General features: G+C 36.3%; 3 protein-coding genes across 3 annotated transcripts; 2 read left to right on the top strand and 1 right to left on the bottom strand.

Moving 5' to 3' along the window:
* Positions 1-4,856: 4,856 nt before the first annotated feature.
* LOC103336706 (Protein kinase superfamily protein) lies at positions 4,857-7,925 on the top strand. Its single transcript, XM_008239807.2, has 5 exons — positions 4,857-5,357; positions 6,236-6,371; positions 6,448-6,584; positions 6,712-6,835; positions 7,237-7,925. Exons 1-5 carry the CDS (start codon positions 4,938-4,940, stop codon positions 7,680-7,682), a joined length of 1,263 nt encoding a protein of 420 aa, XP_008238029.2. The 5' UTR covers positions 4,857-4,937; the 3' UTR covers positions 7,683-7,925.
* Positions 7,926-10,266: 2,341 nt separating this feature from the next.
* Positions 10,267-11,163, top strand: LOC148915518 (uncharacterized). Its single transcript, XM_089041935.1, has one exon. It carries the CDS (start codon positions 10,267-10,269, stop codon positions 11,161-11,163), a length of 897 nt encoding a protein of 298 aa, XP_088898061.1.
* A 1,364-nt stretch (positions 11,164-12,527) lies between these two features.
* On the bottom strand, positions 12,528-24,019 carry LOC148915517 (uncharacterized). The gene is made up of 4 exons (XM_089041934.1): positions 23,296-24,019; positions 22,940-23,205; positions 12,857-12,920; positions 12,528-12,760 (listed from the first exon to the last, which is right to left on the bottom strand). The coding sequence occupies exons 1-4, from the start codon at positions 24,017-24,019 to the stop codon at positions 12,528-12,530; spliced, it is 1,287 nt and encodes a 428-aa protein (XP_088898060.1).
* Between the last annotated feature and the right edge of the window lie 230 nt (positions 24,020-24,249).

The following is a 24,249-nucleotide window of genomic DNA, read 5'->3' as shown; positions in this document are numbered from 1 at the left end:
AAGATGATATTTGAATGAATATTTAAAAAATAAACGGTTTGAATTAGTGAAATATAATGCGTTGCGGGCCTTACAAAGGTGTCTTTCAAATAAGGGATCTCTTAACGGAAGCTCTCTATATATATAAGGGATCCCTCAAACATGCGTATTATTGAAATATTTTGTTAATCATTTTGTAAAGAAATATTATAGAGCCACTTTTGGATGAGATTTATTTAGATTGGTGACAGCGCTGCGACATGGATATATATATCGATCGAGGCATATGCATTTTCCATCTTGACAAATAACTGTTCTTGAAACACATGATGCTTTAACATCTTAGCAATCAACGGATGCAGAGCAAGTGTGGTACTTTTTGGATGAAAAAGAGGTTTAACGTTGACTTTGGTGATTAGAATCAATTGGATCCAAGCATGTGCATTTGTGGCCAAAACAAATAACTGTTTTTGAAACACATGAAGTTTTGTCACAATCCTGGTTAGTAGAACATTGTTTCCCTTCTGCTCCTGTTGAGAATAATGTTACACCTGCAAATTAACATTGTTTAAAAAAAAAAAATCACTAGTCAATATTATGTAAATCTAATAAAAATATTTGTATGAGTCCAGTGGGAGAACTGAAGTAGTGAGAAAAATTTGCGAACGAGGTCTATCCCAATGGAAAAAGGTATTAACTTGCTGACTAATGGTCTCATATTCAAACCCCTATGGTACCTTGGTAGTGTGTGTGTGTTTGTGTGAGAGTGAAATCACCCTTCCCCTTCCTAACTCTGGAAAAAAAAAAAGAAAAAAAAAAGTTGTGAGGAAAACTCACAAGTTGCAATGACCAAGAGGACAACCCAAATAGTATTAGCCTTCTTCATATTTTTATGATTTGTGTGGACCTGCTGAATTTCCAAGTTTTTTTTGCATTACAAGTGAGCACTTTTGGGCCATATTTATAAGGGTTGCATGTGCAGATTAACGCAAGAGAAGTATGTAAACTTTAATTAAATTTCAAATTATTTGGGATATCTTCTTGATGCATGTGTGATTTGATTTGGTTTGTGGTTTAGTTTGTAAATTTCGTTAAATTAATAAAAGTGATTCCTTATGTAGTATAATCAACAAGGAAATTATTTCGTCAAATTAATAAATGAGATTCCTTAGGTATAGTCAATAAGAAATTTTTTTAGTAAGCCCCTTCCAAAAAGAAAGATTTAAAAAAAAAAAATTTAATCTAGAATGGAAAATATTTGAATTTTTTATTTTACCTAACTAAATAGGTATTGTTCCCAAAATTCCATTACAATGAGATTTTAGGTAGGGAAAAACACAAACTTAGCATAACTATGCAACCACTCCATTATCATCATGGCCGCTGATGTCGTTGATCAATGCCTAATACCAATGAAACGATTTTCACAGCACAGTAATGTCAAACTAGCTCTTAGTATAAAATTATATCTCTATATTTTATTAATTTTTTGTGTTTATTGTTCTTGCAAATAAAATATATATCTTCAAGATAAGGAAAAAGACTTTGAAATGCATTTGTTTTGATCTAGTATGAAAGTTTATTGTTTTAAATCTTTCTTATTGGAAGGGGCTTACTAAAATTAAGGAAATGAAATATATAAAAATAGCCAATCTCGCCCGTTAATTTTTTTTCACAATTTTATCCAATTTTTTGTCAATGTTATGAGTAAATTTGTAATTTTAAGATTACTTAAACATTATTTGACCCCCAAAAAAAAATTTATTTGACCCCTCCAAAAAAAAACATAATAGTAAAAGAAAAAAAAAGTTCAAAGAAAATGAGCAAAAGAGGAAATAAAAACCCCACCTGAAGCCCCCTCTTCCTTTTATTTTCTCTCTTTCTACCGCTCTTGCTTTCCCAAGCTTAACCTCCTATTAGAGATTCACTTAAGTTTGAATTCGATGATTTGTATTAAGACATAATCATAATATTTATACACGAGATGGATGCTTGGCCTCCAAGCATATTCCTAGTTTGTAGAACTACGTATAATTACACAAGATTCTTCAACCAAATTCCGAAGTGTGAGTTTCCTGAATTGGTGCAGCATTTGGGTTAGTCTTTAGACAATTGCGACTTGTGGCTAAGGTTGAGAATACCAATCGGCAGATGACAGTCTTTCTCTATTATCCCCCTGAAAGCTTATGCATGTAGGTGGAAAAGTTGGGAGATGCTTACAGGATGGTTTAGGTATGGTCCCCAAAGAGAGAGAGAGAGAGAGAGAGAGAGAGAGAGAGAGAGAGAGAGAGAGAGAAGAGATAGGGAGAAAGATAGCAGAAGGGGACAAATTGATGTGCGTTGCACGGTTGATTGTTACCTTTATAGACCAACCATGTCACAATTAAAAGATGATAATTTCGTGAAGCTTAGGAACCAGTTGTGAAAATAACCTAACTTTGCATTTTTCCACTTGGGGGTTCCTAATTGGTTTAGAATTGAAGAGAAGCTAGTTGGTTTTTGGATTTTGGCACAATAAATTTGCAAGTTGTTGCTTTTTGAGTAAGTGGTTAAAAGGATTAACAATGGACTTCCTAAACCATCTCCTTAGATAAAATTTAGGGAGAAAATGAGAAAACCCATCTCCAATTATGCTCTCTATCGAACTACTAATAGATGGACCCTATGTTTATTATGTAGAGGTTCTTAAGTTTTTGGTCACCATTGACATCACCAGATACCAAAAAAAGTTTGGTCACCCAATTCGTCGCTAATCACATTTTTTCTTGTAGTGCTAATTGACTTAGTATTTAAAGTAAGGTCCCTTCACTAGTAGGTACACTGTTTTATGGTATACTCATTAGAGCTATGCAAGTACTGAAAAGTGAGGAAAACCATATTGTGCCGCGTCAGATATTTAGGATAACTGTTGCTTCACAAGTTGGTGTCTTATGTTTATGATATTGTTATGGGACTTACAAACAATTCTCTTAAATACTGACATTTAAAAGGAAACTATTAAAAATTTCACACGTCTGCAAAAATCTACACAACTCTCGAAGAGCGAAGATTCTACAAGATGGATGAGGAATCAATTTGGGTTTAAATTTAAAGTAGCAAAATATCCTCATGAAACCAGTAATATTGTGGACTATGATGGCTAAACAATAGCCACATAAACAGTGTAAAAAAGGAATGTCAGCACATGGAAAGTGAAGAAAGAAAAACTTTCTAGTAAAAGCCATAACACTTGGGAGTATGGCGACAAGTAACCTTGCCTATAAATAGGCATCCAAGCATTCATTTAAGAGTGGATTAGCCAAGTGCTAATCATCATCAACCACCAAGGTGGCCAATAGCCACATAGAGGCCAATAGCCTTGTTCTATAGAACAAAGAGTTGAGTGGTCAGTGGGTACATGAGTGAAGGACCAATAGCCTATAATTCTCCCTACACAAAGACATGTACAAGTCTCCTCCAAATGTAAGAAAACATTTTGTTTAAACTATTGCCTTATACTTGTATGATTCTATCCTTCAGCGAAATTCTATAGTAAGGGTGCCATATATGAAGCTTTTTATGTAGACTCCACCTAAACCCCTTCAACTACAGGCCCAACAATGATATCAGAGCAACACTAATTTCAACAAAAAAACAACTTGTAGATCACCAATTGTGTAAACAAAACTTGGGAGACCATACATTTCATTGGATAAGCTCAAGTTAGTAATCATTAGGTAAATGCGTGCGTAGAGGAAACAAGTACAATACAATAAAGAAAGAAAACATAAATAAAGAAATAAAGAAGAAGAAGAGCGAGGATATGCTTGCAAGGCTGACCTGAAAAATAAAGAAAGAATCAGCAGCCTTGTCTTCATTATATATTTCTCATCATCAAATGCACAACCTAGCTCAGCTTGGTTTTTGTATTTTCAGGTGGAAAAGGCGCAGGGCCGTTGGACTTGTTCGAGTTCACATATAAATACATATATATAATTAACTGCTCTCGACAATAGGCTTACGTTTACGGTTGTTTAATGGAGTAGGAAGATGGACGACTCTCCAATCCTATATACATCACTCACCACTATGTATTTTAATTAAATAATTCCCTTTTTCTAATACACAAATTATATTCGGAGATTTAAATGGAATACAAGATAAAGCGAATATGAAACTATTTGGGACCACACCTCTAATTAAGACACACATTACCCATATAACTGGCTTTTATTTGGGTGTGGTGTGGGTGACGAGTTTATATTTTTATTTTATCAATCGAGATGAGTGATTTGAATCTGGTAGCTCTTCTTCTAAGATAAAGAATAAAAAAATAAAAAAATGAAAATAATAAATGAAAGTAATAGCCAACTATCTTTTAAAAATAATAAAATATTCATTTGACATCTCGCATTTGGGATGTCAAAAATAACATCTTAACATCCAGCCTTCATTCCACATCAGCTTTGACACATCAGTTGGAGTGATGTGAGATGTTATTTTTAGCCGTTAAATGTCCATGTGACACTTTTGACACATCGGTTGTAGATGCTCTAACATTGAAAAAAGGAGTATCATTAGACTAAAAAGGGGTAAACACATCTTACATAAAATATGTGGTCATGTATAGCATGTAATTAATATGAAACATATTTAACATTTACCTTTCTATAAAGTTCAAAAAAGATTTACTTCAGTACAGGAATATCTTCTCACGTTTTGCATGAAGACACTACGTTGAAGACAAAATGACAACCAAAGATAACGTTAAAGAAGCAGATTTATATTGCATACGAAATATACATACCCCATTTAGTAGAGTGGTTAGAGCAGTTGAAGAAAGACTGTCTCCTTCTTTCTCTCTTTAGCTTTTAAAATAAGAAACCATGGTTGTTCGGGTATTAATTCTTGTATCCAATGCCAACCCACTACCCAATTCTCCAACCCCTCTTTCCCTAATTCATCTCTCTCCTCCAATAATGAGACAGCAGCACTCAAAGTCTTGGAGACCCTTCACAGCAAACTGCTGTTCAGCTGAAGATCAAACCATCTTTGGCAACTTCAGCAGGTGCAGGCCATCTAGGTCAGATTTTTCCAAGGATGTCGCTCAGTTACCGTCTTTTCGAAGGTTGTCTTTCTCCGATCTCAGCCGTTCTTCGTCGTTGCGCATCAACGACGATCTTGCGCAATCTTTCGGGTCTGACTTGTACGATTTTCAACTGAGTGAGCTGCGTGGTGTGACTCAGAATTTTTCGGTGAATTTTTTGCTCGGAGAAGGTGGGTTTGGAACTGTGCATAAGGGTTACGTTGATGAGAATTTGAGGCAAGGTTTGAAGGCTCAGGCTGTTGCTGTTAAGCTCCTGGACATTGAAGGCCTGCAAGGACACCGCGAATGGCTAGTAAGGATTTTTAAAATTTTAATCTTATTATTTTCTGTCATGACGGGTTTATTTTCGATGCTTACTAGTTTCTAAATACTAAATAATGGGATTATTATTATTATTTTACTATTATTATAAAAATGAGTTTTGACGAACTTTTGTAATTAGATTATATTTTGATTTTACTAACTTTCGACCGAAAAAAAAAAAAAACAACCAAACACGTGCTAGTATGTGGTAGAGCTACTCTTAAGTCAGGAATGGCCTTGACTCTCTCCTCATCTTTTTGACGTCTCTCCTCAACTACACTAATGGCCCCACTAAATCAAGTTTTTATATTTTTAATTTTTTATATAAATGATAGTCTAATTCTTCTAACTTAATTTAATTTATAGAGAGAGAAACTTGAACTTGAGTGCAAGGGGATCCTTGCTCTTATAGTAAGTGAAAGCTCTCTCGAAAAGAGCAGCGGAAGGAAAGTTCTTCCTTTCTTCCTGTCTCTAGCATCTAACAACCTAAAGAGAAGGTCACTTCCCTGACAAATTGACTTAACTCACATTTGCTAAATCAAGTTAAACATTAATAAGAGCTTAGAAATATTTTACTCCAATATCTAACGTTTGCCTAGTTATATTTTTGTTGTACTAGTATTTTCTATTTCATCCCCTAGCTCGTGTCCAGTGACATTTGCCAAAAACTCAAAAGGAAGTTTTCAAAGTTAAGTTGGGTTAGTTTTTTTGACACCACTGCACAAAGGTGACCGGTCAATTTGACAATTTCTGTACACTCCAGTTTCGGAAATATTACAATTTTTTTTTTAACCTATCTAAAAGTAAAACACGCACAAGAATGTTGGAAGATTGACCAATTTGTTCATAATTGCTCGCTTCTTGCAGGCAGAGGTGATATTTCTTGGACAGCTGAGGCACCCCCACTTGGTGAAATTAATTGGCTACTGTTGCGAGGACGAGGAAAGGCTTCTTGTTTATGAGTTCATGCCCAGAGGCAGCTTAGAGAATCACTTATTCAAAAGTGCGTAGATTAGATAGAGCAATATTTTTGCTTTTTTTGGTAGCTGCATGCTTCTAATTATCTAATATGAGTGCAGGGCTTTCAATATCATTGCCATGGTCAACAAGACTAAAGATTGCAATAGGAGCAGCCAAAGGCCTTGCCTTCTTACATGGGGCTGAGAAGCCTGTCATATATCGGGATTTCAAAACTTCAAATGTCTTGCTAGATTCCGTATATCTCTCTCTCTCTCTCTCTCTCTCTCTCTCTCTCTCAGCTCCTTCCCTTTCAATCTATCCTACTTTGCATTTCCAGAAATTTAACTATAATTATATATGCCCCCGTCAATCTGTATTGGTAGGACTTCACAGCAAAACTGTCAGATTTTGGACTTGCAAAGATGGGACCTGAAGGATCAGAAACGCATGTCACAACAAGAGTAATGGGTACCTATGGATATGCTGCTCCTGAATACGTCTCAACAGGTAGCTAGCATTTAAAGTCAAGGACAATGCCGCTTTACAACCTTTTCTTTGACAACATTTTTGTTCACTACCACCATGTTAATAGTCTTTGTATCAGTTTAAGTTTTGACATTGATATAGCCGATAGATGTAATCACACTAATACAATGACAATTAACATGGTGGTAATACTCACGATGATCAGCTGGTGACATAGTATGTTAAAACTCGGTTTCCACAATATACATGGTTGATTTTTCAATTGAATGTGTTTATATCAAGTGCAACATAGATTTTGAGAAGAAAAAAAAAAGTTGGGCTATTAAGTATTTTCCTTTAAGTAAAAAAGTTTGATGATTTACACAGAAACAAAAAATGATGGTTAAATTTAATGCATTTACATTTGAATGACATTGTTTCAGGGCAATTGACAACAAAATGTGACATTTACAGCTTTGGGGTAGTGCTACTTGAATTGCTAACAGGAAGAAGAGCAATGGACAAATCAAGACCAAAGAGTGAGCAAAATCTGATTGATTGGGCAAAACCATGCCTGTCTAGCACTCGGAGGTTACGCTATGTTATGGATCCAAGGCTTTCCGGCCAATATTCTGTTAAGGGAGCAAGGGAGATTGCCCATCTGGCATTACAATGCATAAGTTTGAGCCCCAAGGACAGGCCTAGAATGCCAACCATTATCGAAACTCTTGAAAGCTTGCAGCATTTAAAGGACATGGCTGTAACTTGTGGGCATTGGCCAGCATCACAAAAATCTAGTAGAAATGGGGTTTTTGCTAAAGCTAAAAATGATGGTAAAGTTGGGAGTATCAGGAAATCTTCTCCAGCTGCAGCTGCAAATCAGAAATAATCTTGAGGATATCTCGAATGAAAGCTATATATGTCAAGTGTAATATGGAAAGTGTGCCAAAATTGTAAGTTGAAAAGATACATTTGAAATCCGACGCATGTCAAGGTGCCAATGTAAATACATAAATGGGATTAGGATCATTGTATCCTTATGGAGGTTTTGAAATGTCAACCATGTACTTAAAAAACAGAGCTCAAAGAGCATGGGGTTCGTAACTCATGAAGTGGTTAAGAGTATTTTGCACTGGAGGTCTTAATAGTTCTATCAGAGACGGACTCATTCACAGACAGTCCAAGTGTCTTTATTTTTTTAGCCTATAGTAGTACCCCCAGCTCACCCAAGCTAACCCCACACACCCTCTTGTGTAGAAAACATTCCTTAGCCAACCCCTACCAGCACGCAGAGAAAAAAAAAACATGAAGAAAGAGCCAATCACCCATGCCCTTCAAGGCTTAATTAAAGGAAATCAAGTTAATTTTCAATTATTAATCTTTTTTTTTCTCTCAATTCGTTGATGTTGAAATTTGGGGAATTTTTAGAGTTTATGAAGTATCAATTAGGGATTTGTAATTTTTTATTTAAAAAAAAATTCTTTGTAGTTGTTTTTGGCTTGGCCAAAACATTTGATTGTACAGGTGTTGTAATTAAAAATAAATAAATGAAAGTAGGTCAGCCCCTTATAGTGCCCTAAAATTCCAATATATTTTTAATTGTAATCATTCATGTTTTACGCTATAAAGCCTTAATCCTAAGAACTTCTACATTTCTAATTATTTTGTTTAATTAGTACGAGTTTATTTTTTTAGTTGGTTAGTATGAGTTTTTGTTTTGGTTAATTAATATAGGTTTTTTATTTTATTTTATAGGATATTTCCTATTGAGAGGGGCGATAATATACAAAACTCACACACACAACATGAATGCTAGGACTCGAACTCAGGATCTTGCTTGGTGAAGCAATTACTCAAAACCACTACACTAGTGGGTCATTTGCATGTTTTGTGTTTTTAAAGCAATTGGAAATCTATTGGATTTTAATTAACCTCAATTTGCTTCCATTAAGAAAGTTAGGTTAGTATCTCGAGTCACTCTACTCTCGCTAGCGAGGAGAGTAAAACCGTCTAGGGTTCTTTGGGAAGATTTTAATTAACCTCAATTTGCTTCCATTAAGAAAGTTGTTTGACTCTTTTGTTTAGTCAATCACATGGGTGATACTCTTTCCTACCTAGGGTTTTCTTTAGGAAGGTTTTAACGAGACCGCCATTAACATGCTAGTTTATACCATGTAATGTTTCATGTAGGTTTAATGAAATACTATCTTTTCTCAAAAAAGAAAGAAAGAAAGAAACAATTGGAAATATGTACACACTGACTCCAATGATCATGTTCCTCCCTCCAAGGCTTTTACGTAAGGTAAATCTAGCTCACCTCAGTTTGAAATCTTGGGTCCGTACCTAATTTGAAGGTTCTGGTTGCTGAGAAGTTTCATTACGGGAAGGAAGTCTAGTTTCTGCTAAAAAACTCTGTCCAACTGTTGAAGAGTGGAGTAAGCTTTCTTCCTACCTTTGAGCAAGCTGGCTTATAAAAATGGTTGTCAGAATGCCTCCATAGACCTTGCTAAACACAGGTCTCAATGTAGTTCTCAAAATTTCGAGCTCAAACAACTCAGGATCAAAGCCCGTGATATGGAACTTCAAATCTTGAAGCTTCAGGTGAAATTTAAAAGAATCAGGGCTAAGGAATAAGACATTCAAGTGAGCCGGAGCTCTGAATTGAAGGCGGCATGGGAACTTCAGAAACAGCTTAGCTCTGCTCAACCTGGCTTGGAGGAAGCTGAAACTACTGTCCTCAAGGGTTCCAAACTGAAATTTGATGTATTTGCCAAATGCCAATACTTGAAAGGCATATTATCCAGTCTATCTCTACAATATTGAAAACCATAAATTGGTCTGCATTGTTCTGATGAGGAATACAAGATACAATTCTCAGTTGTTATTTAAAACTCCATTTACTCATAACTCTTTACATGACAAACCATTCGTTAGTTAGCCTTCAGTCTTCTTTACGTTTGATGTTGAAAGATACAAGAATAGATCTTTTGGCGTCCAACAAATCATATCAAACACTGGATTTCAGTTTCTTAACTATAAATTTGTTAATCTAAGTTTCTTATTGCCCGAGTATCGATTCCTCTTTTTGTTGCAGAAAACTTTCCTACTCTTACGGGGTTTGAATCAAAAGAATTAATATTAACATTTTTTCATATTAACATGCAAGATGCTTATGACCTAAATTTATTAGTTTTCTAATGTATTTGTTTGTTTCCTAGATTCTCTAGTTTTCCAATTACTAGTAGGATTTCTACTTTTCCAGATTTCTATATTTCTAGTAAGTTTCCTATTTTATTTGGGTTAGAATTAGCCAGGGATTTTTATCCTATTATTTCTAGGTTTTAGTTTGCTATAAATAACCAAAAAAGACTCTAAATTGAAATATTATATTGATTGGATAGTACCAGTTGTCTACAATCTGTGAACTAACAGTTGGAATTTCACCTAACCGTAAAAATCCAGCAAGGAAAGTTATGGCTTTTGGAAAGGAGGACCTTGATTTGGTGTTGGTCCCAAGTGGATTGCTAATCATGTTTCTCTATCACATCATCCTTCTCTACAGATATCTTCATCTCCCTCACACCACAGCCATTGGCTTTGAGAACAATGACAAAAGAGCTTGGGTTGAAAGAATTATGCAGGATGATAAAAGAGATATTGGCACAGTCCTCAGTGTGATTTCATCCAACATATCAGCAGTAACTTTTTTGTGTTCCGTCTCCTTAAGTCTCAGTTCTCTCATTGGAACTTGGCTTGTAAGTAGTTCCAGCCATGAAGTCTTTACGAGCGAATTAATCTACGGCAACGTCAACCCCTCAATCCTTACCATCAAGTACATAAGCCTCTTAACTTGTCTTCTTCTAGCCTTTGCATGCTTTGTTCAATCAGCAAGGCACTTTGTTCATGCAAACTATCTGATAAGCACACCAGACCGTAATATTCCGGCTTCGTACGTGGAGCTGGCAGTTATAAGAGGAGGTGATTTCTGGTCACTTGGGCTTAGAGCACTCTATTTTGCTCTAACTCTGCTTCTGTGGTTTTTTGGTCCAATACCAATGTTTATGTCCTCCTTGGTTTTGGTCATATTCCTCCATTACATGGACACAAACACCAGACCTTTTCATGACCACCAGCTTCCGGGAAGGCAGCTGGTTAAAGAGGTTGGTCAGAGAATCACAGAGGTGGCTGTGAACATTCATCAGCATGAAGAAACAATTGAAACTACAGAGAATACCACCACTAGGGGTGGGCATTGGAACCAGAAAACCGGAACACCAAACCGAAACGAAACGAATAAAAAAAAGGGGAAAAGAAACCGGCTGACTAAAAAAGTCAACAAATTGACACCAAATCAGACCGGACCGATTTGAATGGGTTCCGGTTCCAATTTTATATGTTACAGGACCGGACCGGTTATATTAATTAATTATTTATTTATTTTAAAATATCATATACTTAAGCCTAATTCCACTTAACCCAAATAAAAAGCCCAACTTTAAAACCCATGTACCTTTTATTTTCAAAGCCCATTCTAATCACACTTAAACTCTCTCTATTTTTTTCCCTTTCTTTTTTCTTCTCAAAGAGCTACTCTCTTTTTGGTCAGCTTTTTCTTTTTGTCCTTCTCTCTCCTACTTCCCCATTTCTTTTCTTTCTCTATTCTTTCTTCTCTCTTTTCCCTTTCCCATTTCTTTTCTTTTCCTCCTCTTCTTTTTGGTCTTCTTTTTCTTTTTGTCATTCTCTGATCTCTCTCTCCCCCTTCCCCTATTCTTCATTCCTTCTTCTCTCTCTCTTTCCCGTTTCTTTTTCTTTTCTTCCTCTCCCTTTTCTTTTTTTATTTCTTCTTCTTCTTCTCTACGACTCTCTCTCTCTCTCTCTCTCTCTCTCTCTCTCTCTCCCTCTTTCCTTTACTTTCCTTTCTTCCGTTCCCTTTTCTTTTCTTCTTTTTTCTTCTTCTTCTTCTCTACGACTTCACTCTCTCTTTGCCCTTTGTTTTTCTTCTTCTCTGTAACTTCACTCTCTCTCTCTCTCTCTCCCTCTTTTCCTTTACTTTCCTTTCTTCCGTTCCCTTTTCTTTTCTTCTTTTTTCTTCTTCTTCTTCTTCTCTGCGACTTCACTCTCTCTTTGCCCTTTTTTTTCTTCTTCTCTGTAACTTCACTCTCTCTCTCTCTCTCTCTCTCTCTCTCTCTCTCTCTCTCTCTGATCTGATGAAGAGGATGAAAGGAGTTCTTGCTATGGAGCCTTCTTCATATGTTGGTAACGAAGATCCTAGGACTAGATTCAAGCATCAAAGTCTCATGCAAGGAGAACTCTGGTGTTGTATTTTTTTAGTAAATTTAGGTTTTAGCCATAAAAAAACTTTCACTTTTGGAAAAAGCCAAAACTTTTTCAAAAAAGACAGAAAAACCTCTCAACTTTCCAATCAAAGACATACAAATGTAAAGGATTCCTTAGAAAATCCAAAAATAAATAAGGGCAATTTTGTCCATTTTGGCTTCTTTTAAAAAATTTCTCTCTCCTTTTGCTTTTTCAGTCTCCCTATTGTTTTTTTGGTGGTTTCATTAGATCTGGTGTTGTATTCAAATTTTTTTTTTTTGGTGAGTTTCATTAGATCTGATTGTTTAGGGTTATTTTTATGTCGAGCCATTTGAGAATATGGAAGGAAAAAACGAATATTTTTTAGTAGAAAAGTAAGAATTGTTTAACCAAATTTATGTTTTTTTTTCCTTATTGTCTACTGTGCCTGTGACTTGTTAGAGAACCGATTCAAACTGGAAAACCGAACCGAAATAACTGTAGGCTTGATCCGGTTTCTCTCCTGCTTTTTAAAATCGGACCAAAACGGATCGGATGAATAGTACCGGTTTCGATTCCGGTTCCGATGTGAGCTGCGAACCAAACGAACCGGACCGCGCCCACCCCTAACCACCACAACTAATCCCATGAAATCAGTCGATCCCCCAATATCTGTATTGACAGACTTTATATCACAAGATCAGCAATATATTAGCTAAAGATTGATTTGTAGTTTATTCTGACATATATAAGATTAATGCTACTTACCTGTATTGCTTATTTTCTGTAAATAGACTTGAGAAAGTCTACCTCCTGTACATGATATATACGGCTGTAATACAGAGACCAAAATCATCTTGGTTAGTTCAATTGCTCTATACTTCTATCTCTCATCTTCCTGTTGGAATTAATGCACTTCCTTCATTCTCTAGAATATCTCTATTTATTGCAGCAGTTATAGCTGTCCTTAATTAATTTGGTAGAGTTCCTATGCAATGTGTTTTAGGTTCTCTAGGATAAATTCTCTAGAATATTTGTTCTTTTTAAAAAGCCTTTGAGCTTATCATTGTAAACAGAAGCTAAGTGAATCGGAATACAACGAGCTCTGCTGAAGCAACTCATATTTCCAGCACCTCATATTCCATCACAAAACCAACAACTGGTATTCCATCACAAAACCAACACTTCCTTCTTCCTTCTTGAGTCTGTTTTCTCAATGAGTTGGATTGGAAGCACCAAATTTTTTAATGTGAAATTGTAAATGCAATTACGTATGCATGTTAATGTGGAGTTGTTGGATAGTAGGAACCCTAGAGAAAGGTAATTTGAATCAAAAAACGAATGTAATAGAGTTACAAAGACTAGAAATTAGAATATTAACTTGATTTTTTTTCCAGTCTAGGGTCAAAATTTTGGTTTCTAAATTGAAATTTTACCTCAAGTTTTTCAATTCCAGGACTTCATGTAACCTTGAGATTAAACCCGAAAAGGAAAGCAAACAAATTCTACGTTGCAGGGCACATAAAAAAATTGGAAGTTAATGCATTTATGATCAATGAAATTTGATCCAATTCTACAAACTTGAGGCTCAAGAAATTAATAATTCACTTTCATTTACAGCCACAGCTGAGGCGGGCCACTTTTGATCATTATCTGACCTCTTGAAGTCGTGGCAAGATAACATCACAACCGTTGTGACAGACGAAACAAACATGGGCACAGGTCCAAAAAACCATAGCAGAAAATTAAGAGCAAATTATAGAGCTCTAAGCCCAGGTGACCAAAATTCACTTCCCCTTTCAACTGATCTCTTAGCTTTTCTCACATCAGCTTTAGAAGTAGCTCCTGGAGTGCTTAGCAGGTAGTTTGAATGGACAAGGTGCCTGGCTGATTCGACAAAGCATGAAAAAGCCAGGCGAAAACAGGTCAAGAGGCAAATGTACTCTGCCTCTATTATTGGTGAGTCCGGACAAAAAATTATCAGTATTCATCTAAACAGAACTTACGACAAATGTATAAACTAGAAAAGATGCTTTGAAGAACCCACATGTCACAACAATGCCAAAATACCAATTATTATTATTATTATTATTATTATTTTATGAATGGTTATACAACTACATTATATATGATATATAAGAGGTATATAATTAGTAGGCAAGCTAATTAATTATTAATTCATTCTATATAGATATATATTATCTTATTTTGAAGAAAAAGAAAACGTTAAAAACTGACGCACATGAAGGCCAGGGACCAAAACTGTACAACCCACGCTCAGATAGCACAAAGGAAAGCATTCATATTAAAGCCAACCAGAAGAAAGCAACAACGCCAAAGACAGCCAACGCACCTTTTAATAATTTAAGGTAAGACGTATTCCAGTATCATATAATAATTTCTCGTGGCCAAGTTTTTGATCTTCGCTAAAGTCAGCTTCATTGACACCATTAACAATCACATGGACTCTTTTATTTGGTATTTGGTACACATCCCTTAGCATCTCCCCACAGCTATCACTTATAGCAACATGATGGGGGTAGTTATGGAAGAACCTTATCGGCACAGTCCCAGGAGGCATGGAACCACACTCTACACACAGCCCTCTCTCTCCTCGGTCACCAAGTCCATGTGTTCACCTCCCCAGTCCTCCCCCAAGAGCTCAAACTCGAGACTCAACAAGGAAGCACTAGCTCATCATCCCCACACATCCACTTCCACGAGGGCGAGCCCGGCCGCTGGCGTTACAACAAAGCATGGAAGCAGTTTTTGGAAGAAAACCAGCGTGAAAAATTCGATGTGGTTCACTCCGAAAGCGTGGCGCTTCCCTATTGGCTGGCCCGGAACCTACCAAACCTCATGGGATTGCTCTAGAGAGCCTGCACTCAGGCATATTCCAAGACTTGACACGTAAGCGTACCGAGCCTATCTCCCCAGATTTCAACAGAAGCATTCAAGGGGTTGTGCCAAAGGTGTTGAATGAGATAAGGTTCTTCCATAACTATGCCCATCATGTTGCTATAAGTGATAGCTGTGGGGAGATGCTAAGGGATGTGTACCAAATACCAAATAAAAGAGTCCATGTGATTGTTAATGGTGTCAATGAAGCTGACTTTAGCGAAGATCAAAAACTTGGCCAAGAGTTTAGGTCGTTGATCGGCATATCGAAAAATGTGAGTTTGGTGTTTGGAGTGGCTGGTAGACCGTAGATTGGTGAAGGACAAGGGCCATCCTATACTTTATGAAAAAGGGCAGGGATGGTGAAGAGGACAATGAAGAAGAGGGTGGTGCAAAGATTTGATTAGGAAGAGGAAATGGGTTTCTTGGGTTTGATAATGTTAGAGGCCATATTTTGTTGGGAATTGAGTGGGGGAAAGGGAGAAAATGGAGGTGGGGATTAGGTTTTGGTAGATCGATGTTTGGTTCATGTGTTTTGAATTTTATAATGAGATTTTCTATTTAAACCTCACTCTTCTCTTAGTCCACCTCATGTTCTAAGTTCACCCCAACTTTTAATTTAAATTTTCACAATTTCTAAGAAAACCCCACTATTTTCCCAAACTACCCTTAAATACACCCCAAACTGAAAAAAATAAGAACTAAAAGAGATTTTCTATTTAAACCCCACAATTTTCTTTGTTCCTAGTAAAAAAACACAAACAAATGAAACCCCAAATCTGAAATTTAATACTTTCTAGAGAAAGAGAACAGCTTTACCTCTCTCCAAGAACTGTAACTGGAATTCTAACATTTGGATATTGTTGAGTTGAGAACTTGAGAGAGAGAGAGAGAGAGAGAGAGAGAGTTTGTAAACAGGAAGTTCGAAGGAGGTTTCTAAAACTTAATATGAAGAGTGGTGGGATGTGTGTATAGATATACTAGGGTTAATTATTAAGTTGGATGACATTTTTTGTCTTTTTACACAATTATAAAACTTATAGCTTAATAATTTAAGTATTAGAGCGAACAAAAAGAAATGCAGGGTTTAAATAGAAAATCTCTTTTATAACTTGTATCGTTGTATGGGAACGTGGGGGAGGTGCCCATGCACTGAAGCAAGTGCGTCGACTAGTTGGAATTTCTTTGAGTGCGTTTCTCACGTCCCTTTCTGAGAAAAAAGAATATTCCTGTGCCATATGCATTTGTTTTGACTTGTTTTAAGGGTTTGACTGAATTATAAATTAGATTCTCCAGCAATAATGAAAAGGAGACAAATTCTATTTCCGTGGGTGGGGGGCAGTGAGGAAAATTGGAGCTTATTTTATATGAGAGTTACATAATGAGTACATAATGAGTCAGGAACAATGACGGATTTACAGAGACAAACGTTTTACATAATGAGTTGGGAATTGTGACGGATCTATAAAGGGACAAACATGACCGAGTGAGGATAGTTTCAAATGCAAAAACATATTAGAATGAAAAGTTTTGGGGTCCAAATAAAATTGGCTTAGGCATAGAGAGAAGACTTGTCACATGCAGTGGCGGACCTGTGCAGGCGCAAGGAGGTGCACCTGCACTTCCGGTCGCCGTAAAACTCTATAGAAGCTGCTGAAGTTGCACCTCTGCTCATACACGGAAGGTGTTCGATGAAATGTGCAAATGAAGGGCTGCTGTGCTGCTGCGACTTCTCTTTTTAAAAAAACTGCCTGGCCAAAACGACGTCGTTTTGAACCGGGAGCTGTTTTTTTGAAAAAAAAAAAACCTAGCCATTCGTGGATAAGGGTTTAAAGAAAACAAACCTGGCCATTCGTGGGCCATTTGTTCATGGTCATGGATAAGCCAATTTAAATAAGGGTTTAAAAAAAGATAAAAAAGGGGAAACTGTTGGGCATTCGTGGGCTTCTATTCTAAGGGGCTTATATAATTCCTACCTAGGTTTTAATTGAAACTTCTCTTATTCAATTGGGTTTTGAAAATTCCTTATTTAAGTGGGATTGAAAATTCTCTTTATAAAAAACCAATTTAACATCACCCAAAGTGTGTGTGCATCACAAGAGTCCTGTGTTTTTTTTTCTTCTTGAGTACGCTAATACAAAGTAAGTCGGATGCATATTTTTTATTTTTTATTTTTTTGTGGAGCTTTTAACTTTTAAGAATTGCACCTCCGTTGAAAAATTCATGGATCCGCCGCTGGTCACATGTGTTGTGGATTATTACCCCACACTCATTCGATATTTTCTCCTGGTTGTTGGATTGGTACGATCTGACCTATTATCATAGATCAATCCCAAACCTAACGGATCATTCCTTTTTCGGATATACGAAGTATATGGTTTCACTAAGGCCATCCCCAATGGTTGAGGCTCTAAATATGGTGCATAGGGCTCCATTTAGAGCTCCAATGGAATATTATGGGCTCTAAAGGTATCTTTCTCACAATGGGGGCTCTATATATAGGGCTCTATAAGTATTTGTTTATGATGTAATTTATTCTACGCATTAATTTTTGTTGTTGTTAACTTATGTTATTTTAATGTATGTTTATGCTATATTAGTTTTTTTTTTTACGAGCATTTCTACTAAAAAAATTCAAAATTTGGAAAATATTAAAAAGACAAAATTTGGAAGTAAACACAATAAAATATAAATTCCTAATGTTTCAAATTTGTACTTAAAAAAAAGGAAGCATATTTAAATCTAGAAACATAGAACAATTGAAGTATGTCCATGAAAGAAAAAAAAATGAAAGCAAAGAGGGGTGAAAAAAGAAGAAGAATTGAAACAGTAAACATAAGGGGAAAAGAAGGACCGTTGCAACAAAAAAAGTAATTTTTAATACTTTTCAATATGTAGGGCCTGTTGGTTTTTCATGCTTTTGCATATTCAGTTTTTCAAAATGTGGGGCCCATTGGGGCTCTAAGGCTCTATACAAGTCCACAGATTTATCATTATCTCCTGCCAGTTTCATGATATAGAGCCCAAAAATTCTTCAATTAAGGATGCCTTTTGCACTTGGTGGGCTCCATGTAGAGCCCAATTTAAGGGTCCCATTCGGGATGGCCTAAGTAGACGCATCTGCATGTGGACTTTGACTTAGGGGAGGCGTCACGTTAGTCCAAGTCAAGTTTTTGGGTGATTTGTGAGGCACGTATTTGATTTAAATCCAAGCACATTGGACTTTTTGAGTCCCCTGCTTAATTCCTTTCACTTTTGTTAATGATAGTCAACCATATAATATTTTGGATAGTCACGTTACCCTTTTGCTTTCCGTTTGTATATCCAGCCAAATCCAAGGTATGTATATAGATGTGTCGTAAATAATGATCACATGTTGCTTCTTATACTTGAATAAATATTTTGGATTTTCCATTCATGTTAACTACCATTCAAGTCATACGTACAGTGAATGATTTCACTGCTACTCTTCTGTTAATTTTTTTTTAAATAAAAAAAAATGCAATTATGGTCATAAAATAAAACATACCGTGAATAATTTCACTACTAATCTTATAAAAACAAATAAATCTAAATATTTGATGGGATTGAAAGGAAAAATAAATCTCACTTTTTGAGGTAGTGATTTCAACTGTGTGATCTTCCTATGACATTCTACCTACTAAAAGAAAAGTTGAATTTCTTAATAGCTCAACATGCAATATGCTCTAAGTCAAAAGACAATTGTTGTTGGTGCAAGCCTAATTCATGGATTTCATGATCCTTGATTTCCTAGTGTAATTCACATTATCTAATTAGAATAATTACCTCGTTAGGATTCCTTGTAGGAAAAGTCAATTGTACTTGTGTATATAGTGGCGAAAATGTTTGGAAAAATAAAAGGCAAAAAATAATTGTTTATTCAATTAGGTGTCAAAATAACACTTGTCGTTCTTTCACATCTCGAAAACCATCTATGATTGAGTCAATGATAAACTTTTATGCAACAATCCTTTGGTCTCGCAATTGCACCTAGTAGGTTGCCTACGCACCCTTAACAAGGGATCAAGCCATACATAGTTCTTTCTATTTTTATATTGCACTTATGTATCTCGTCAATTGTTATTGTCCATTGTGATGGCAAATCAATCTAAGTTCCCATGTTAGCGATATGCTAAATAACATTCATATGCTATACTCGTATAGAAATCGAACAGGCATATTTATATTTAAATCAGTTAAAGCATTGAAAAATCAATATTTCACTTCCACCTAGGTATACCCATCATATAACCGTCAATTTCTTAATTTCCATCAATTCCCACAGTATACCATCAATTCCCATAGTATATTTCACTTCCACCTCCAATTTATGATCCGAAAGTTCCTATGGGTTCAACAAGGTTTAATAAACATGTCCTGCTAGTTTGGTCAGAATCGAACGGTCGGATTGCTTACGATCACGCGATCGGATGGTTATTGTTTATCCTAAACTTTAAGTAGTTGAATCAGAACATCCAAGGCTCCGATTCACGATCCACGAATTCCTACCCGATCCTAGAAATGCATAGACCAACATACATTAAAATAGAGTCAATCCAATGGTCCGAACATATCAAACTTGGAAACGCCTAATATGCAATATCTGACCGACGATCAAACGATGTCCAAATTCATATCAGAGCATACCGTCGTGTCGGGACAACAAATGGATGATTTTAGGACCCAAGGACAGGTAGAAAAGTGGCCCACTCATCGCCACATGCGCGGGCAGCCGTGGGTGTCCAAAAAGTCAAAGGTTGGTCAAGACTTATACCTACATGATCACCACATAGAGTGGAGCAACTATTGTTCTCGGACCTACCCCAAAAAGTCAACGGAAGTGGCTGAAATCAGAGGCCGAAACACAGAAATTTCTCTTATCCAACACAACCAACAGCTAGAGAACCTTGAGATGTTGAGAAAGCATACATGGATCCACGGAAATGGTGACCGGAAGTGAGAATGAGCTCCCGAAAATTTTCAGAAAAACTGTCGGAACCAGCCCTATTGTGGTTGATTCCGGTGATATCAGCGGCAGATCGAGGATGAGGAGGGGCGGGGTTGATAGAGGGAAGTGAGTTGGTTCATTTGAGACTGGTCTTGCCTAAAACGATTTCCTGAGTTGGGAGATCATAGATCATAATTTCTTCGTTACAACTCCGATTTGAGCCCATTACGTTTCTACGGACTCATCTCGATGTGCTCTACGCAACAGTATAACTGAAATTCCCAAATTCTCTCCCAAATGAAAAGTCAATATTTTAAACCATTAAAATATTCTGGGGTAAAATAGTCTTTTACTTGAATAAATTAATAATTAAAATTTTATTTAGGACCAGGTTATTACAATGTAACTAAGCAATTATTAGGAATTTGAAAAAAGGAAATTTGAACAAAGGAAATTGGGGAAAGTACGAAATTTGCCACAAAGGAAATTGGAACATAGGAAAAAGGATATTAGGCAAATACGAAATAGGAAAATTGGAAAATTGGAAACCAATTGAAATGGAAAAAATGGGAAATAGGATTATTACCATACTAGACAAATTGAATAAGTTGGTACATTTCCCAAATTAGGCAAATTCTTTAAATACAAAAATTGGGAAAACCAGGAAATTGGGAAATTTGAAATTAAATATATAGGAAAAAAATGAAACTTTGGGTAGATACGAAAATTCCCACATAGAAATTGGAACATAGAAAAATTAAATTAGGAAAATATGACATAGGCAAATGAGAAAATAGGAGGAAAATAGGAAAATAGGAAAATTAGAATATTGGAATATTGGAAAATTGGAAAATTGGAAAAATGGAAATAGGAAAAAAGGAAACTTGGAAAATTGGAAAATTGGAAAATAGGACACTTGGAAAATAGGATTATGGAAATAGGAAAAATGGAAACTTGGAAAATTGGAAAATTGGATATAGGAAAAAAGGAAAATTGGATAATTGGATAATAGGAAAATTGGAAAATTGGAAATAGGAGAAAAGGACACTTGGAAAATAGGGAAATAGTAAAATTGGAAAATGGAAAAAAGGACACTTGGGAAATTTTGAAAATTGGAAAAAAATTTCCAATTGGACAATGGGAATATTGGAAAATTGGAAACGAATTGAAATTGCAAAAATGGGAAATAAGAAAATTACCATATTGGACATTTTGAATTAGTTGGTCAATTAGGCAAATTAGGCAAATTATTTAAATTATAAAATGGGAAAATTACCAAATTCGGAAAATCCAAAGTAGAAATATATTACAAAAAGTCATATAGCCAATTGGGTAATAACTCCCACCCAATACTATCCGGCCATAGACTCCCGCCAGTGAATCAGCCAATTACTCCCCCCAATCCCTCTAGGAGAAAACTTCCACATTAACTCCTGCGTGCACCATTACCTTCCCCACTGATTTCACTAACTTCGTGTTTAGTCCCACTTTTCTCCAGTTAAGTCTTGCACCAGCCTACAATAAATATCCAAAACCATGGACTATAACCTCACACCAAACCCAACGATTTCAATTACTAAAGGAAGGGAGACTACACACAAGCCAAGTCACCCAATTCACTGACTGTAGACTTGGTCTATGGCATGCAGCAATGTCGAGGCAATACCATGTTTTGGAAAAATCTCTATGCATACATAATTTCAAAAATTTTGGAGGGCCAAGCTAGGTTGGGTGTCATAAAAAAGTGCACAATTCACTCTCATTATCATGCCTGCATGCATCTCCTCCATATAAAGGGTATGAAAGTAAAAATAGAAACTGCCCTTGCCATTGCAATTATGGTAACAAATATGACGAAATGGCCCAGTTGAAGCAACAACAAGTGGAAATCGGATTCGAACTATTTCGTAAGTTTGCAAAAATAGTGGATTCAAAAGGAAACTGGGACAACATCACTGTGGGTGGGGTCATGAATTTCATGGGTTCCGGTTGCCGCAATTGAAGAGTATGCAACTTCGAATGTGTCAATAGCAGGAAACTTGTGACACTTTAATATGACTTTGGACATTGTAAAATGTAGTGGAAACAACATGTAAAATGGAACTATGAGGTGGCCTCTTTTTGTAATATGTAACTATGGGGTGCCTCTTGTTGTATTATGTAAGTTTTGAAATTGGATTTTATGGAATTATGATGCCTCTTTTTGTATTTGTGCATATATAGTTTATCCGTGTCCAATTCAGTGGCGATATAGCGGCAATAACTCCACAATAAACATGCATATAATGGCAATATGATGTCAATAAGAGTACTATAGAGTTACAATACGATCCTATTGCAGTAGGTATTGCATCAGACTATTTTTTAAATTATTTGGTCCAACAAAATTACAAATAAATAAACAAAAATTTAATTAAAAATTAGAAAATGGATGAGTTATACATTCCTTAAAAGACATATGGCCAACATTACACACCTTCAATATGGACTCTATATATACAATTCATGCCTTGCATCACCATCACATCCCCCCCTAAATTACAGAAACATGACACTAGAAAACCTCATGCTCCTTCCTCTGCTTGGGCGGTGGGATACCCTGCAACTCCATAACATAATTGGTAGGGGAGAGCAGTTCCGGGAAGACGCAACTTTCTCATGCATCATGACCCAACTTAATAGGGTTAGAGCCATTGGAAGACATATATGTTCATGGCGTTCATGATGCTCAACAACTCATCCATGTCCTTCGAGACATACAACCATTTATTGCCATTAATCACACTCGGTTACCTGTGAAACTCATTGTCATTGATTCCATTGCTGCATTTCACAAGGAGATTAATAATTTCCCCTATCAAAGGAACCACTGGCAACATCCTTGCAAACCTAAGGACTGAGTTTATTGATTCCGCAATATTTTTTGTCATTACATTGTAGCGGTGTCCATCCATGTGAGCTCTAGACTACTTATGTAACCCTACCTGTTCAAGATATTGAGCAACATGTTCCTTTCTCTTGATCTTGGGAAATTGACAATCAAATTTAGCAATGGAATAAGATTTCACAGCCTTTTCAAAGTTCATAAGTATTTGACCACGCCTTTTCAACTTGCAAGTGCGCCTCATGTTCCCCTTCATATGATAAAAGCATATGCCATGTTGCACTGTTGAAAAAACTTTGTTCCACACATTCTCTATGCTAACATTGCGATCAGAATTGATAACAAGATTGGGACACTCACCAATAGCTTCATGAAGTTTAGTGAAAAACCAATGTCATGATGCATTCATCTCCAAAACCCCGATCCGAAAAGCAAGAGGATATATATTTCAACTACCATCAAATGCATTTGCTACAAACATAACACCCTTGTACTTGGATTTTAAATGAGTGGCATCCACGGCTACCACTAGTCGCATGGAAGAACGAAACCTTTTAATACATACACCAACTGTCATAAATAAATACACAAAGTGATTGTTCTCATCAGTTTGGATGTGTGTCTTTGTGCCGGGATTCATACGCTCCAATTCATAGCAATAGGCTGGAAGGATATAATAAGCCTTCTCTGCTGATCCTCTAATGGACAATAGAGCTAACTCCTTTGCTTTCCAAGCTTTCGAATAATGGATGGTCAAACCAAAGTTGTGTTTCACATCTCTCATTATGTCACTTGGTGTGTATATTGTCCAAGAATTCTTCAACTTCTTTTTAAATGAAGTGGCTACAAGTGTTGCGGTTGCTTGACGATGGTTGTTATTTACAAACCTCAAATCACATTCATGGACAGCTGTACATCTCACAATCATGAAGTTGTATGCTCTAATTCTCGATGCTCCGACCTGCCATGGGCATGGACGTTGACAACAAACCACAAGCAACCTCTTAGTGCAAGAGAATTGCACCTTAAATTCAAAGTGGCCTCTCAATGCCGTCAACTGTAACTCGGTCAACAATGCTCCCTTACTAGTGAAAATTTGCCCAACTGTAATTTTTGGATTCCAATCACTTCGTGAATACCATGTGTCCAAATATGCTTCAACATCATTTACATCGGCCATATTGTACCGGTTCTATTCATCAATTTGACTCAAATAATATTCTTGAGTGGGTTCAGATTCTCCTCCTAAACACATTATTGGCAATTGGGAAGATGTGTTCAAGTGGCCGAAAATAGGAGGGGCGGAGTACACTGACATTTCATTTCTTTCAGTACCATTATCACCACCATGCATCTCCTCACCTCGCTAAAATCAATCATGTCCATAAAATCTGTCCCAACATCACCTCC

This window comes from Prunus mume, linkage group LG7, assembly GCF_029339155.1.
Source record: "Prunus mume cultivar Tortuosa linkage group LG7, ASM2933915v1, whole genome shotgun sequence".
Classification (NCBI taxonomy): domain Eukaryota; kingdom Viridiplantae; phylum Streptophyta; class Magnoliopsida; order Rosales; family Rosaceae; genus Prunus; species Prunus mume.
The sequence above is the reverse complement of the archived record's forward strand: the minus strand, read 5'-3'. Positions and strand labels throughout refer to the sequence as shown.

Excerpts from the sequence above, each read along its gene's own strand:
- LOC148915518 (XM_089041935.1), top strand. The coding sequence starts at position 10,267 with ATGGCTTTTGGAAAGGAGGACCTTGATTTGGTGTTGGTCCCAAGTGGA.
- LOC103336706 (XM_008239807.2), top strand. The coding sequence starts at position 4,938 with ATGAGACAGCAGCACTCAAAGTCTTGGAGACCCTTCACAGCAAACTGC. Across the intron at positions 5,358-6,235 it reads AAGGACACCGCGAATGGCTA|GCAGAGGTGATATTTCTTGG; the intron begins GTAAGGATTTTT and ends CGCTTCTTGCAG. Across the intron at positions 6,585-6,711 it reads CAAATGTCTTGCTAGATTCC|GACTTCACAGCAAAACTGTC; the intron begins GTATATCTCTCT and ends CTGTATTGGTAG.
- LOC148915517 (XM_089041934.1), bottom strand. The coding sequence starts at position 24,019 with ATGGCCGATGTAAATGATGTTGAAGCATATTTGGACACATGGTATTCA. Across the intron at positions 23,206-23,295 it reads TGTAGCAAATGCATTTGATG|CTATTGGTGAGTGTCCCAAT; the intron begins GTAGTTGAAATA and ends AACTTCATGAAG. Across the intron at positions 12,761-12,856 it reads ACAGAAAATAAGCAATACAG|ATATTGGGGGATCGACTGAT; the intron begins GTAAGTAGCATT and ends CTGTCAATACAG.